General features: G+C 40.6%; 2 protein-coding genes across 2 annotated transcripts in view; one reads left to right on the top strand and one right to left on the bottom strand.

The window, feature by feature from the left end:
• Positions 1-6,645: 6,645 nt before the first annotated feature.
• On the top strand, positions 6,646-8,805 carry LOC133553032 (inactive serine protease 35-like). Its single transcript, XM_061900773.1, has 2 exons — positions 6,646-6,801; positions 7,448-8,805. The coding sequence occupies exon 2, from the start codon at positions 7,450-7,452 to the stop codon at positions 8,722-8,724; it is 1,275 nt and encodes a 424-aa protein (XP_061756757.1). The 5' UTR covers positions 6,646-6,801; positions 7,448-7,449; the 3' UTR covers positions 8,725-8,805.
• A 991-nt stretch (positions 8,806-9,796) lies between these two features.
• The window catches only part of snap91b (synaptosome associated protein 91b), a 57,171-nt gene continuing 50,008 nt past the window's right edge, over positions 9,797-16,959 (bottom strand). Inside the window, exons 21-25 of the mRNA XM_061900774.1 lie at positions 16,867-16,928; positions 13,544-13,597; positions 13,292-13,378; positions 13,112-13,218; positions 9,797-11,008 (exon numbers count right to left, since the gene is read on the bottom strand). Coding sequence (XP_061756758.1) covers positions 13,132-13,218; positions 13,292-13,378; positions 13,544-13,597; positions 16,867-16,928 — 290 coding nt within the window. The 3' untranslated portion in view covers positions 9,797-11,008; positions 13,112-13,131. The remainder of the gene's footprint in view (positions 11,009-13,111; positions 13,219-13,291; positions 13,379-13,543; positions 13,598-16,866; positions 16,929-16,959) is intronic.

The following is a 16,959-nucleotide window of genomic DNA, read 5'->3' as shown; positions in this document are numbered from 1 at the left end:
GCCAGGTGTAGAGGCAGCGGTGTGACAGACTTCATAGTAAGCACCTCAAACGATTTATATTTATTATTTATGTTAGGACTAAGGTTAAAGTTTTCGTTGTATATTAGTGCGACCCCCCCACCCTTTTTAAGCGGACGGGCAATATGCGCATGTGTAAAGTTAGGAGGACATGCCTCATTTAGCGCAAAAAAGTCGTTTGGTTTAAGCCAGGTTTCACTGAGACCGATGACGTTAAGATTGTTGTCTCTGATGATATCATTAACTAACAACGTTTTGGGAGACAATGATCTTATGTTTAAAAAACCTATATTATAGGTAGTGGGCTGTTTTAGGGAATTTTTGATCAAATTATCCGTAGTAGCAATATTAATAATGTTGTGTTTATTATGCCCAGTGCATTCAGTATAATTGCGACCATATCTAGGAATTGATACGACGGGAATGTTCCGATTGTTTGATTGTTGCTTTGATAAACTGCACGCATCATGGTTAGCCTCCTCAGTAACGGGGATTTTCCGATTGTTTGTTTGTTGCTTTGATAAACTGCACGCATCATAGTTAGCCACCTCAGTAAAACACATGTCCAACTCTGAAACACTCAAAGCAGAAAAAACTTGTTCTAATTTAACAGACTCCTTACCCAGACCAGTAGTCTCGCATTTTCCATCTAAATCCGTCTTCAGGGTGGAGGGAAGTGGTGTACTGTGGGGATTAGCCTTCTGCTTTGTTTTTAGCCCCGCTCGACATCCGCGTTTCCGATCACACCGCTGGCGTCTGCTCCGTAGACGGCCCCCGCTGCCACTAGACTCCGCTGCTTCACAGGCCGCTGGATGTAGCCGCCGATGTATCCCCATGCTAGTTAGCATGTTTAGCACGCCCGCGTCTATCAGTCCAAAACGGCCCGATGTGTCCATATCCAGAAGTGTCTGGCGGTCGTACGTGATCACGGAGTGACCACGATGCGAGCCAGCCATGAAGTCTGTAGAACTGTCCGGCATTTCCGCCAAATGTTCCATCTTTAGCAAGAGCACCGCAGTGTCGCAGCCCGTCCGGGCGCCGCCATCTTGCAAAGTAGGACTTCACACACTACAGTCAATATTTACAAAACTGAAAGGTAGTCTGATGAATACTGATAAAAAAGAATCTCAAATTATCATTGCTACTACTACATGCAGGAGCAGGACTAGACTTTTTAAATGCTCTGAAAAATGGATGCATTACAGAGCATTGACTTTCTCTTTGTGAGCTGCTGGAAGCTGGAGCAGAAAATAAGTAAGCTTGAACAACAACAGAAAAAACCCGCTGTGATTACATGAAGAAAAACAACAACAGTACAGGACTACAGCCTGGGGCGGGGCTTTACGTAGGGGTCTGTCTTACACAGGTCACTTGTCTTCAGTTTGTCACATGCAGTGGACGTGGGCACTCATCTGGGCACAAAATTAATTCACTCCAATGTATGTGTGTTGCCCACTTCCTTGTAAATTGATGAAAACGGCAGTGTTTTTGTTTTTAAGTGTCTTGGTCATATCAAATGAAACTTATAATTTGTTTATTACAAAATGTAGATTGAAACATTAAAGGTTGACTATGTAGAATTACAAGAAAAACAACAGAAAAAGAATTCCAGCAGTCGATTGCCAGACCGTTGCTAAGTAAAACGGGCCGTTGCTAGGGACTCCGCTCTGAACAGAGGACAGCAGAGGAGGACTGCTAAGCAGGATATATACCTTATGTTTCATTTTTACCGTCATTAACAGCATCATAAATGACTTGTAGCTTGTTACAGAGACAGTGGAGGCTCTCTGCCTTCCAAACCACTGCTGCTCAGAGCCTTCGCTGTCACTGCTCTCGTCAAGTTGTAAAAAAAAAAAAAAAAGGAACTCCGTAGCACCGAAAGTCTGCGACGATAAACCTGTTTATGACAGATAAGACTACACAAATACACCCATCCTAGCAAGTATATGATGAATGTAGACAACTTTTCCTTTTCTTTTACTTTCATACTGCAACAGTGATTGGATGTTTACTGAGGGCTGAGGGGTGTGTGCGGGTGTGTGTGTGCTGCGCAGCCTGTGGAATGTTGAATACACGCACAGCGGAAGGAGGGATTAGAGGGAAGCCGACACTACTATATTGTGTGTGTCCCTTTTTCGGCAGATTTTTCCGCTAGTGCAGATAATTTTGTCAACTTGTAATGTAGTAATTTTGTGAGTTTATTCAAATTTGCTTTCTCAAATTTTGATTTGAGGGGGCAAGACATTTATTTAAGGGGGCTCTGCCCCCTCTTGCCCCTGCGTAGAGCCGGCCATGCATGGCTGCATTATTCTTATGTTACTACACTTTCAGTGTTTTTTTTACCTAAATTGTGTGCCTTTAGTAACTTATGTAGTGGGTATAATCTCATATATTGTACTTACAAAACTAGAACAAAAAACAAAATGCACAATCCAAAACAGAAATGTTTGGAAGCGTTGTGTTTGTCAATGTGCTTTCAGAATTAAGTTGGCCAAATAATATCCTTCTGTCTCTTAAGATAGAAAGGACTTTTTGGCTAGATTCCCAAACACTGTGAACACTCCTACGTAGTCTCACATTCTGAATGTTGGTCAACAACAACAGCAGTATGGGTAAATGCTTTCAGTACAAATACAAGTAATATGCTTGTATAAATATACATACATACATATTCATATACTGTATATATTTATATACATATATATACATGTAAGTATAAACATACATATACATATATAGTACATATATATATATATATATATATATATATTGTGGAGAGGCAGAGCCGACAGGCCGACGGCGGGGCTGGACACGCTTTGGCCCTGCTCAAGATGGCGGCCAGGAGGCGGAGAATGCGACAGAACGAAGAGGCGGGGCGTGCCAGGAGCGACGTCGCAGCAATCGAGATGAGGTGCGTGGCTCACACACCGGTTCACAATCTGCCTATCTCCTCACAGTGTATAAAAGGGGAGAAGGAGGAAAGATCAGGAGAGAAGAGGTGGAGTGTCCGCAACAGACGCAGCAGTGGCGAAAGAAGCAAAAACGATCCGAGAATGAGCCCCAGACAAAGACCACGACAATGGCAGCTGAAAAGCCGACCGGAACGAGCAACGGGGAAGGAGTTGAAAAGCGAACTGATCAATACAGAAGCTTTCTTATTTGAAAAAATAAAAGAATCAAACCTGCTCAGCCAGATGTCCTTCATGGGTGGTCCACGCAACTCACACGATGACGGCAAGAGTCATTCACAAATGGCGCCCAACGCGGATGGACCATCGGTGGCAAGGGAGGACGATTTCCTCTGGGCGCTCATCGCAGCGTTCACCGAGCTGGCGGAAAGCAGCCTTCAGAATTGCCGGCTCCTGCAAACACTGGCGGACCAAACGGTGGGGGGGGGGGGGTAGGTTGGAATGTTTAAGAAGGCAGGCAGCGTTGCAAAAGAAGCGCCCCCTGCTGAGGAGACAAATGCACAGCCGGTGAAACATACAGCTGAAGGGGAAGAAGATTATGATGAAAAAGTTAGGTACATTGAAGGTACAAGAAAGGTACATTGAAGAAGAAGTTGATGATAATCAAGTTTATGGTAAAGAAGAAGAAGATGAAGAAGAAGTTTATAATGAAGAAGTTTACGTTGAAGAAGTATACGTTGATGATGAAGATTACGATGATGATGAAGATTACAATGAAGATGAAATGTATGATAAAGAAGAAGAACAAGAGAAAAAAGAAGAAGAAGAAGTGAAAGAAGAGGAGGAAGAGGAAGAAGAAGAGGAAGAAGTCAAAGAGGACAAAGAAGAAGTCAAAGAGGATGAAGAAGAAGTCAAAGATGAAGAAGAAGTTGAAGATGAAGAAGAAGTTGAAGATAAAGAAGAAGTAAAAGATGATGAAGAAGAAGTTGAAGAAGAAGAAGTTAAAGGTGAAGAAGAAGAATAAGTTAAAGATGAGAAGAAGTTAAAGATAAAGAAGAAGAAGAAGTTAAAGAATAAGAAGTTGAAGTTCAAGAAAATGATAAATAAGAAGAAATAGTTGAAGAAATTCAATAACATGATAAAGAAGAAGAAGAAAAAGAAGAAGAAGAAATAGGTGAAGAAATTCAAGAAAATGATAAAGAAGAAGAATTAGTTGAAGAAATTCAAAAAAATTATGAAGAAGAAATAGTTGAAGAAATTCAAGAAAATTATGAAGAAGAAATAGTTGAAAAATTCAAGAAAATTATAAAGAAGAAGAAGAGGAAGAAAAAGAAGAAGAAATTCCACAAAAAGATGAAGATGAAGAAGAGGAAGAAGGGGAAAAAGTGGTGGTGCTGGAAGAAAAAGAAGAAGACGAAGACAAAGAAAAGGTCAAAGAGGACAAAGAAGAGAAGACAGGTGGCCGTGGCAGTTTTTTTAACTCCCAGCCCCTTCAAAAAAGGGAGGGGGGAGTACGCTCAGCCGGGTGGAATCCCGGCTTGCGTCTGGCGATGGAGGACTGTGGAGAGGTGGAGCCGACGGCGGGGCAGGACACGCTTTGGCCCTGCTCAAGGAGGCGGAGAATACGACAGAACGAAGAGGCGGGGCGTGCCGGAAGTGACGCCGCAGCAATCAAGATCAGGTGCATGGCTCACACACCAGTTCACAATCTGCCTATCTCCTCACAGTATATAAAATGGGAGAAGGAGGAAAGATCAGGAGAGAAAAGGTGGAGTGTCCGCAACAGACGCAGCAGTGCCAGAAGAAGCAAGAACGGTCCGAGAATGAGCCCCAGATGAAGACCACGACAATGGCAGCTGAAAAGCCGACCGGAATGAACAGAGGAAAAGGAGCTGAAAAGCGACCTGATCGACACAGAAGCTTTCTTATTTGAAAAAATAAAAGAGTCAAACCTACTCAGCCAGATGCCCTTTCTGGGTGGTCCACGCAACTCACACGATAACGACAAGAGTCGTTCACATATAAATATGTATGTAAATAAATATATATGTATATATGTATATATATATATATAGGCTGTATATCTATTACGTTCCGTGGAAAGTGTCCATTTATTACAGTTGGCCAGCAGCAACATTAATTGTCGGTCTCATGTGACCATCCCCAGTTAGACACAGCTGTTTTCACTTAATGTTTTGTATGGGGTACATCTACACATCCTTTAATGAAGTGTTGGAGGATGGCGGTTATCATCACTACATGACTTGGAACAAATACAGGACACAAAAGGCTGTAAACATAAATGAAGGACCACGTATGCATACAATAATGCAGCTAAACCAACAGCAGCAAACACTTCAGAGCTACACAAGGCAATGATACAAAACAATTCAATTAAAAGTCCTCCTCATGCAAATGGAATAATAGCATGTTTGTTCATTCTAAAAAAAAAGGCTTACATTGATTATTTGCACTTCTATCTGAATGATTTGTAATAGTTCAGCTGCAGAAGCGCTCCCCTTTGTTGATTAAGTGTCAAGATAATGCCAAATAGACAACTAACTATATTACTATTTGACAGGTTTTCAAGCATCAAGGGGAGGAGCTTTAAAAGAACCCGGAGGAGCTGCAGGCAAGAGTGAATCACAAAAAAAGAGTAGTAGTCAGTCTTGACCTATCTATCTGTTTTCTTTGTATTAACTGTTGTCTAGACAAGTCAAAACCATGAATGTTGTTGTTTCCTCTGCAGCTGAGGGCTGTAACAGTGATAAAAAACTACAGTACTGTTCAGCCAAAAATCATATTATTTATACAATGTAGATACATAGTGAATTGTAGCTGCCTAGATGGATGAATGATAGCAAGCTAGACAGATGGATGATGGCTAACAGACTTGCTCAATAGAGGTCCAGCTGAATATAGTCTATGTGCAAGTATTATAAGGTCAGATCCTGTCTTCCTCCTCCCCTGTTTGTTCATCTCTCTCTGTCAAAACAACACAAACACACATTTCTCATTTCGTCTGCTGGATGTGCTCCAACCAAAACATTTATTCAATCTTTTCATCCTGTCTTTTCATTAATTTAGTTTTCCTCATGTCTGCGGAGAGACAACCACAGAATAATCCGGCAATAACCTGGCGATAAATCTTTTCTAATATGATAACAAAACACACACTAGACAATATGAGATAGCAATCACTAAAATGGGTTGCTAAAAGATACAATAAACAGGAAGCCTTCTGTGTAAATGTTCACCAGACATTCTGATTTGAACATTTTTGGTTGTTGTAGTCAACACTCAGTGGATTTGAGGGAAAACACCGCTTAGTGTCAAACATGATCGTTAATCATGATTCACAAACAATTCCGTGGGAAATAAAATACACTTTCAACCACAAATGCTCCAACTCTATTTTGGTCTAATATCAAAAATAAAAAAGAAGGAAATATTAAAAGCCAACATCATGGCTGGCCCTCTGTTGCCTCCTTTGGTATACCATAGTGTTACATGAAAACCACTCATGTCCCCTCTTCTTCAGTACGTTTGATAAATAGAACAAACTAAATGTATAACAAAGTTAAATTGCCACCCAATGAATGAAACATTACAACATGAATAAACATCACTTTCATTGTACAAAATGTGTTTATTCTCCCCAAAATATCAAGACTTATTTCCATGTGGACCCAAAATGTGATGTCCGTATGTGATTAACATTCAGCAACATGCAGCCTACCCCTCCAAACATCACTGTTCCCACCCCCTCATCACAGTGGGATGCACAGTGGATATCTATTGGGATGAAACGGCTGAACTACGCTTCTTTTAAGTCGTAGAAACTTTTACTGGCTCCTGTTTGTGCGCATTCAAGGTAGGTTTTGAATCTTGACCCTTTTGCATTAAGCGTCTTTGCTGAATTTCAGCTTTTAGGTATTTTGTACATATGTTGATGATGCTAAATGTGTTGTCATAAACTGCATAATGGTTAAATGTATTTTAGTTCTGTTGTATTTTATTTATTTGTTCATATTATTAGGTGAATTTGCTGTTCGGCACATGTATTACATATTAATAGTGTTGTTAATGCAGACAGGCTTGCCCCCTTGGTGAGGGCTTCAATGTTGATTTTGGCAGCATCTTCTGGCTATGGTTTAAAAGCAGCACTTTGTCATAACTGTATGTTTCTAGCAACATCATGTTTCATCATCAGAGTGCTGAATTCCGTAAACCTGGCTAATCTGAATATTCAGACCCTTCTACTAGGAGTGCAATGAAACACTGCTGAAAGTTTATTTGTGTATGTTATGTACTGTATCCATGACATGTAACACCAGTGATTCACGCTACCAGAACAGATTAGGTTTGTTTTCAGAACAAACAAAACAAATGCAATCTTCATTGTACCGGTAGTTGCGGCCATTTTATTTTTATTTTTTTATTGTATTGCTCAATGTGGAATATTTCTCTGTATTCGTGTCTTTTTGCCCTATTTATCATTTAGTTTTTGTTTTTTCCAGCTATGGGTTTCCTAGAACTTATTTGTCTACTGCTTTGTGCGGCTTTCTACCCGGCAAGCAGCGATTTGCACAAATGGACCAAGCAGAACCTTCCAATGCTAATGGATCAACACACCGAACTTCAAACAAAAACTTTGTTCAGAACCCCACAGCAGGATGCAGATGGAAAGGCTGTGGAGACACTATGCGGGATAGAATGTCAAAGACGCCTACCGCACTTAACTCCGAAAGAACAAGAGAGAATTCTAGGCTACGAAACCATGTATGAGAATGGCACGTGTACACGCACTGATGTCATACTGCAGGGTTTCAACCCAATGAGACCACCTGAGAACGTTCCAGCTCGCCGGAAGCGGCAGGTTTACGGACCCGATGGACGTTTTGTCATTGTAGACTCACAGTTCATCACCAACTACCCCTTCTCCACCTCTGTGCGCCTGTCCACCGGCTGTTCAGGGGTCCTAGTCTCCCCAAAGCATGTGCTGACGGCGGCTCACTGCATCCATGATGGCAGCTTTTACCTGGATGGTGCTCAACAGCTAAAAGTAGGAGTGCTACAACTCAGAAATAAAAGTGGGGGTAGGAGAAGAAGGAGGCGACCGAGGACTGCTATGAAAGTAAACAGGAAAAAAATGGACAATGAAGAAAATCAGCATAGCATTGATGGAGATTTAGTCAGAGGGCAACGAGGCGGCATGGTAAACGGGGGGCAAAGAAGGACAAGAGTCAGTCGCCTAAAAAGGAAGCCTGTCTTTCGCTGGACACGAATCAAGCAAACGCACATCCCTCAAGGTTGGATGCGCTCCGAGAACTCCACTGCCTCCTTGGCTGCCGACTACAACTACGCTCTCCTGGAGCTCAGACGACCTGTCAAACAGAAGTACATGGAGATCGGTGTGGCGCCCCCAACCCTTCTCCCAACCCGGATCCACTTTTCAGGCTACGACGATGACAAAAATCTGCTGGCCAGTCTTGGGGGTGAGAAGGTGGTCTACCGCTTTTGCTCGGTGGCCAAGGAGTCAGACGATTTGATGTACCAGCATTGTGACGCTCGGCAGGGTGCTACGGGAGCCGGTGTTTACATTCGCTTGAGACAAGACGGTGGAAAAGGGAAGTGGCAGCGGAAGGTGATTGGGGTGTTCTCTGGTCATCAGTGGGTGAAGGTGGATGACGGCGAGCAAAGGGACTTTAATGTGGCAGTGAGGATAACTCCTATAAAATACGCCCAGATCTGCCACTGGATCCATGGAGACCTGAGTCACTGCAAGGCCGTTTGAATGACAGTTTTAAAGGACTTCTTGTAAAACCAATTTTGTCCATTTATTCCACACAAATTAAAGATTACAGGGTGCTTTTAACTTTTGTTCTCTTTCTCCACTCCTGGTCAGTTTGTCAGACCTCTGGGGTAAAGCATCGTAAGTTTAAGTGTACATGCAGAAACAAAAGACCAATTGTCACTTTTGAATAGTTATACAGTACGATGATTGGTCAGGATTTTTGTCTGCTCCAAAAATGATATTGGCCTAATTAAAAGCAGATTTCCGTATCTCCTATTTTTCGCTTTTAGGTTTAAATGAACAGTGTACAGAAATTATGTTATGGAGTTCCGTTGTTGTGCACCACTGTATTTACACCTGTCTATTGCTTTATTTTGCTGCACAGCTCAAGGCCCCATGTTTCCAAGCGGGTTTATAGGGGTAAACTAGAGTTTAATTCAAACGAGCCAAAGCGTACTGTTGGATTTGGTTGTCTTTTTATTTCCTAGTCAGATTTTAGAACAGCTAAAGTGTGAGCCTTTTACATAGACCTTGAATTTGGAATGTCGGAATGAAGCCATAACAATCTATTATCTCAACTGTCCAAGGTAGGGAGGAGAAGAAGAGGGGCGGGTGAGAGTGAGTGAGGAGGGAGAAACTGCCATTTTTAGGATTAGATCAATTTGGACCGTGCCTTTGAAATGTTGTATCTAGATTGATCTCCCAAAGCGCTTTGGTTATAAAATATCAAAATGAGCAACCTCTGTCTCTGATTGATTTAAAACCAGCTTATGTGTCATAAAAGAACCTGGGGGCATTGACCGAAGGAAGAACGGGTCAGAACGCAACAGTACCCGTGTAAAAGCATTCTTAAAACTATTGCAAATGTTGGTCATTGGTTTTAGACCTTCCAATGTGTTTTACCATTGTGGTAAAACTTTAGTCTGGTCATGGTCTTTTAAAACTACGCTAAATGGGTCAACATAGTGTTTAGTATTCAACACGTTCCGGGTCATAGGAGTTAACAGATGGCAATGTTTCATGAACCAACGGACAAGACTGTATGCAGATAAGTGAGGAGCCGTGAGGGTAGTTTGTGTCACTGTATTTGTATTTTATTGCATCTCATATGGGAGACTCACATGCAAGTTGAACAGGGAGGGAGGAAGGAAGGAAGTGGGGTGGCCATTCTCAGAAAAACTACACAGCTGTCACAGAAAATACTGAGCAAACATTTATCCACATTCTTTTTGTATGTAAATGTCATTGTCGTTTTTATTTTCCTTTTCAACACGTTAAATGCCACAATGAGATTGAGATGCAGTCACTTTTTGGGGAAATAAACAACACAGAGGAACATCCAGCATATGTATACTTCAGGGCTTTACAGTGAGTCTTCCCAGTCAACAAATGTACTGCACGGCGTCCAATTGCATGCATCGATGCAAGCATGTCTTAAAAAACCTGTTTGGAGAGCAAAAACCAAAGAAGGCAGGACCTGTCTCCATGCATCCACACCAGCAGAGGGCGCCACACAACAATGTTATTGTTCAATACTGTACTGACTGTACCAGACTGATAGTTTTTTTTATTTTCAAGTCATGCTTCTCCCTCAATATGTAACTAAAATATATGGTATTTTTTCATCATCAAAATAAATAAAATATGTAGACTAAGTGTTAAAAATAGTCTCAAATGCATATGTTGATTTGAGTTCTAAGAAAAAGGAAGAACACAGTAGATAAAGTCGTATTTGCATGTATTTTTGTTACCAATTAAGAGCATGGAGGGCTAAGCGGACATACTGGAGGTACAACCATGACACAAACATCGCTCAGTGTTAGTTGGGACAACAAGGATAGCTCAGTATTAGTTGGGACAAGAAAGTTAGACGATAAAAGAGTAGGGGGTATTGTTGGCCAGTGAAGGTACACACATCGAAACACAGTCCACATTTAATTAACAACACAGTCATTGTCCCCCAAATGCGCAAAGAAACCATTCCTAGTCAGGTTGTATGCAGAAGTCCAGAATGAATCTAAATACACATTTGTTTCCCTCCCCCTCATAGTATATATTAAGTAAAGTTTAACACTGATTTACACACACACCCACACACACAAGTGTTTTCTGAATCTATGGTTCACATTCACAGTTGTGCTACAACAGTACATCATGAAGGGCGAGGGAGTTTTTGAGGGGTTGCAGCCTCAGGAGGTGGGCGAGGATCGTTGGGCTGATGGTTAAGGTGGGGGGCAGTGGGGAAGTGCAGACATCCACAGAGCTCCAGACACAACAATCCAACCTACAACAGCATCAAGACATTGGTGTTAGTAAACATAGCCCTAAACAGTCTTTCTGCTGTCTTTTTGGGTGTCAAGCAGAGTGCTATTATTTTTCTGACAAATACTACACGGCGGCCCTGTTTGATTCCTATAGGTGGGACTTACTTGCAATTTCTCACACAGCTTACAAAACACACACAACTTTATGGGTTTTGGCCACGTTGCCATGACATTTAAAACATGTCTTCTGGGTGACACATTTAAGCACGATTGTAGTGTGTGAATGTGAGTGTGAATGGTTGTTTATCTGCGATGGTGTGGCTACCATCAAGCTGGCCCCTACCAACTTATTGTCCATAAGTCATTGATCAGTTGTCTTATGAATATGTCCCTTTGAGGATATCTGTTTTATATGTATCCTTGCATGTCTACAAATATTTTGACAACAACACATACGGAATATAAGAGACACTGTCATTTTCTTGGGGAAAAAAATAAAAAGTTAGTACGGTACTTGAACTTAAAAGGGCGGTGTTTACCTTTAAAGGTTTTTGTCGGCCCTTCAAATAAGCCCTTAAAGGGGAACATTATCACAATTTTAGAGTGGTTAAAACCAATAAAAATCGGTTCCAAGTGGCTTATTTTATTTTTCGAAGTTTTTTCAAAATTTTACCCGTCCCGGAATATCCCTAAAAAAAGCTTTAAAGTGCCTGATTTTCGCTATCTGCGAAGCCACTGTCCATTTCCCTGTGACGTCACATAGCGATGCCAATACAAACAGATGGTGGATAGCACAGCAAGATATAGCGACATTAGCTCGGATTCAGACTCGGATTTCAGCGGTTTAAGCGATTCAACAGATTACGCATGTATTGAACCGGATGGCTGGAGTATGGCGGCAGATAGCGAAAACGAAATTGAAGAAGAAACTGAAGCTATTGAGCGAATAGCTATTGACGCTATTCGGCGATGTTTGCCTTAGCATCGCCGGTAAAATGTGCAGACAATGATCGGAAGTTTCGCATCTTGTGACACTGGTTCAACTTAAATCCGTCGATTAGTAAGTGTTTGTTTGGCATTAAATGTGGGTGGGTGGAAGGAAACGCTGGATGCAAATACAGCTACAAATATCCATACAGCTAGCCTAAATAGCACGTTAGCATCGATTAGCTGGCAGTCATGCCGCGACCAAATATGTCTGATTAGCACATAAGTCAATAACATCAACAAAACTCACTATTGTGATTTTGTTGACTTTATCGTTGGGAATGCATCTGCTTTGAGTGTCGCAGGATATCCAGACATTCTTGCCATCTCTGTACCATCTCTGTCGTAGCATCATCGGTAAAAACCCAATGAGGGACTTTCGCATCTCTTGACACTGGAGCAACTTGAGTCCGTCAATTGGTATGTGTTTGTTTGGCATTAAATGTGGATGGAGGGAAAGGCTGGATGCAAATATAGCTACAAATGAGGCATAACGATGCAATATGTATGTACAGCTAGCCTAAATAGCATGTTAGCATCGATTAGCATACCGTGCTAATCGATGCACATTCTATGTAAATCAACTTGAATCCGTCCCTGATCGTGTTGTTACACCCTCCGACAACACACCGACGAGGCATGATGTCTCCAAGGTACCGGAAACAGTCGAAAAAACGGAAATTAACAGAGCTGATTTGACTTGCTGCGTGTAATGTGGTGGAGAAAATGCCGTTGACTACCTAGGTGTTGTCACGTTCTGACGTCATCGCTCCGAGAGCGATAAATAAAAAGCTGTTTAATTCGCCAAAATTCACCCATTTAGAGTTCGGAAATCGGTTAAAAAAATATATGGTCTTTTTTCTGCAACATCGAGGTATATGTTGACGCTTACATAGGTCTGGGGATAATGTTCCTCTTTAATGTGGGGGACAAATTTGAGTAAGATATTTTGAAAAACATGGCCTCCATCAAGCAAAATGTCTTATGATTATGACATTTTGAGGACATCTGTAGAACATGTATCTCCAAATACTTTTGATCGCAACACATAGGGGGCGCCACTAATGGCACTCTTTCGGGTCTAAAAAGCATATGTAGGTCAAAACAGTAATTGGTCTTGTAAGTGCCATGTTTACCTTGAAGGTCTTTGTCGGGCCTACATGAAGTCCTTGATGTTGAGGTCATCCAGAGCATTCCTGGGTGGAGGAGGCTTTCTAGGGCTCTGGGCTATTCCAGGAGACATCTGAACACACGCATGGAAAATTGTCAACTGACGCGCACTGACTGACACTTAAACAAATGCATGAATGGATTACCGGGCTGCCAGGAGTGGCACCGGTGGAAGGGAAGCCCGGCCTAACCATACTAGGCATCATGGGAGCTCCGACACCCGGTGCCCCAGGCTTTCACGGAGACAGACACAAAGAAAAGGAGACACTAAGATACAAGGTATGACATTTAAACGGTTTTAAGGGAAGGAACACCTAACAAGGGGAAGTCCTTTGCTTTCCGGTAATGTCCGCATTGTTATGAGGGACATTACTGGACAGGACTATAGGTGGTCTTACCATGCCGTAGCCTGGGTAGCTCCCCATAAATAGAGGAACACCCATGGGTGCTGGCTAAAGGTGTAGAGGGGAGGGAGAGGAGGCGGAGTTGGGGTCACTAACATATAAGACAAATAATGCAAGACAATGCATGGCAAAGACAAGCACACACGTAGACACAAACACACTAAGGCAGGGGTCACCAACCTTTTTGAAACCAAGAGCTACTTTTTGGGTACTGATTAATGCGAAGGGCTATCAGTTTGATACACACTTAAAATTTTTTGCCAGAAATAGCCAATTTGAATGATGAAAAAAACACTTAATTGAACGGTTTAAAAGAAGAGAAAACAGGAAAAAAAATGAAAATTAAATTTTGAAACATAGTTTATCTTCAATTTCAACTCTTTAAAATTCAAAATTCAACCAAAAAAAAAAGAAGACAAAAACTAGCTAATTCGAATCTTTTTGAAAAAATTTAAAAAATAATTTATGGAACATCATTAGTAATTTTTCCTGATTAAGATTAATTTTTGAATTTTGATTACATGTTTTAAATAGGTTAAAATCCAATCTGCACTTTGTTATAATATATAACAAATTGGACCAAGCTATATTTCTAACAAAGACAAATCATTATTTCTTCTAGATTTTCCAGAACCAAAATTTTAAAAGAAATTCAAAAGACTTTGGAATACGATTTCAATTTGATTCTACAGATTTTTTTAAATTTGCCAGAATAATTTTTGGGAATTTTAATCATAAATTTGAAGAAAGATTTCACAAATATTCTTTGTCGAATAAACAGAGCTAAAATGAAGAATTAAATTCAAATGTATTTATTATTCTTTATGATAAAAAAAATATATTTACTTAAACATTGATTTTAATTGTAAGGAAAGAAGAGGAAGGAATTTAAAATGTAAAAAGGTATATGTGTTTAAAAATCCTAAAATCATTTTTAAAGTTGTATTTTTTCTCTAAAATTGTCTTACTGAAAGTTATAAGAAGCAAAGTAAGAAAATAAATGAATTTATTTAAACAAGTGATTGGATTTTCAAATTCTATTTGAGTTTTGTCCCTCTCAGAATTAAAAATGTCGAGCTAAGCCAGACCATCTTGCTAGTAAATAAATACAATTTAAAAAATAGAGGCAACTCACTGGTAAGTGCTGCTATTTGAGCTTTTTTTAAAATAGGCCAGCGGGCTACTCATCTGGTCCTCACGGGGTACCTGGTGCCCGCGGGCACCGCGTTGGTGACCCCTGCACTCAGGCAACAAAACCTTTCAACATGACAAGTTAATAACACCAGTGGTTCATAGAGATTAACACTAGCATTAGCTTTCTAGCATGCAAGGTAGTGACTGTGCACATGCACAAAGATATATGCATTTTTTTTTTTGTAGCAGGCAGCCTTTGAATGAGAAAGTGTAACTCAAAATCTGTTTAAAAAAAAAAAGCAAAAGTCGGGGGCGGAGTTTAGCTGCAAAGCAAGTAGGAACTCCTATCTCCAAGTACCAGCTTCAATCATTGGTCATTTCATCACTCTCCAGCAAATACTAAAGAAATTACATCTTGATTTTAAAAAGGACATTTAAAGGTCCCCTATGTATATTGACGTATATTGATATTATAGCAATAATATGTAGCTAGAGTGTGTTTATGAGCACCAAACATCAAAAAAATCTATTATCTTTGTCACATGTTTGCTCCACTTTTTAAAGAAAAAGTGCTGAAGCGGAGGTTCTTCAGGCTTCACTGCATATCTTGCTTTAAATCCTGGAGCTCTGCCAAATATCTGTCGGTCAGCTACAGACGAAGGAGCTGTAAGTTTAATCATTTAGTTTTTCTTCAGCGACTATGCGAACCTGGCACGATGTTAAAATGTGAGCGTGATGTTAGCACTGTAGCTTATATAGCTATGCTAGGGTTGCTAAGGTCTGTGTCCTCCTGTCCCCTTCCATAACCTCTAAAGCAGTGGTTCTTAACCTGGGTTCGATCGAACCCTAGGGGTTCGGTGAGTCGGCCTCAGGGGTTCGGCGGAGGTCAAAACACACTCGACTCATCGTGTAAATACAAACTTCTCCCTATCGACGTATTACGGATACGGCAACAGCTGAATGATTTGCAGGTGTGTAATTTGTAGTGAGGTTTTGTTGTTTGAACAAGGTGATTCTCATGCACGGTTCATTTTGTGCACCAAAAAAAAAAAACATGGTAACACTTTAGTATGGGGAACATATTCACCATTAATTAGTTTCTTATTAACATGCAAATTAGTAACATATTGGCTCTTAACTAGTCATTATTAAGTACTTTTTAATGCCTTATTCGGCATGTTCTTATTATAACCCCAACCCTCTAACCCTGACCCTAACCCTAACCAAATAACTCTTAATTAAGTCTTTATTACTTAGGATATGTTCCACTAGTGTCCAAAAAAACTCTAAATTATGTCTGTGTTACTTAGAATATGTTCCCCAAACTAAAATGTTACCAGAAACATATAACTTTGTATTGAATTTGAATTTTTTTTTAAAAATGTTTCACTAAAGAAGGGTTCGGTGAATGCGCATATAAAACTGGTGAGGTTTGGTACCTCCAACAAGGTTAAGAACCACTGCTCTAAAGGCCTTAGTGGCCACATGCGTGGACAGCACCTATTAGCTCTTATTTCCAAAATTGTGTACACTACTGAATTGAGCTCTCCTGCCGACATATGGACACTTATACTGCTATATGGTGGTGTCAGAAGTCTATAACATTCAATGGAATTTGTAAAAAAAATGTAAAAATAAAAATTTGCATGTCACTACACATGAAGTACACATTTGTGCACTTATGGACTAAGTACATCATAATAAAAGATGATTGTTAGTTTTTATTCTAACTAGGGTCCAATAAGCCCGAATAGCAAAGAGAAATAAAAAAAGAATGTAAACAAACAGCTTGGGCCTTAAGAGGTTTTAATGTTACATGTTATTTGTTTGTTATATATGGCATCTATTATGTTGGACAATTATAGGGTTACAGTGTAAACACTGGATAAAGTGAACACTAGTGGTTCTTGTAGCCACACAATCCAGCATCAGGGCTGCATTTTAAACAACGAACTTACACTACACTATTGTGGAGCCACTCACACTTATTCAAACGTAATAAATAATATCATAATATGGGATCTTTAAGTAAAGTATATAATCTTGTTTGCTTTCTTGCTGCCTTTTCAAATACAAGTGGACCTGCGACCAAGGAGAGCACGAGGAAGGCAAAGCGTCTCCGCCCTGCCTGGCACGGCCATGCTGCTCCACTCCATGCTAATAAGGACACACACAACATTTACCATTGGGGCACCCCAACTGGGAGGAGCTACCTGAGGGGCCACTGGGGTTCCCATTGTGAGATCTGACGTGGACGAGAAAGAGATAAAGTTACT

The sequence above is a fragment of the Nerophis ophidion genome, linkage group LG05 (genome assembly GCF_033978795.1).
Source record: "Nerophis ophidion isolate RoL-2023_Sa linkage group LG05, RoL_Noph_v1.0, whole genome shotgun sequence".
In the NCBI taxonomy this organism is placed as follows: Eukaryota; Metazoa; Chordata; class Actinopteri; order Syngnathiformes; family Syngnathidae; genus Nerophis; species Nerophis ophidion.
The sequence above is the reverse complement of the archived record's forward strand: the minus strand, read 5'-3'. Positions and strand labels throughout refer to the sequence as shown.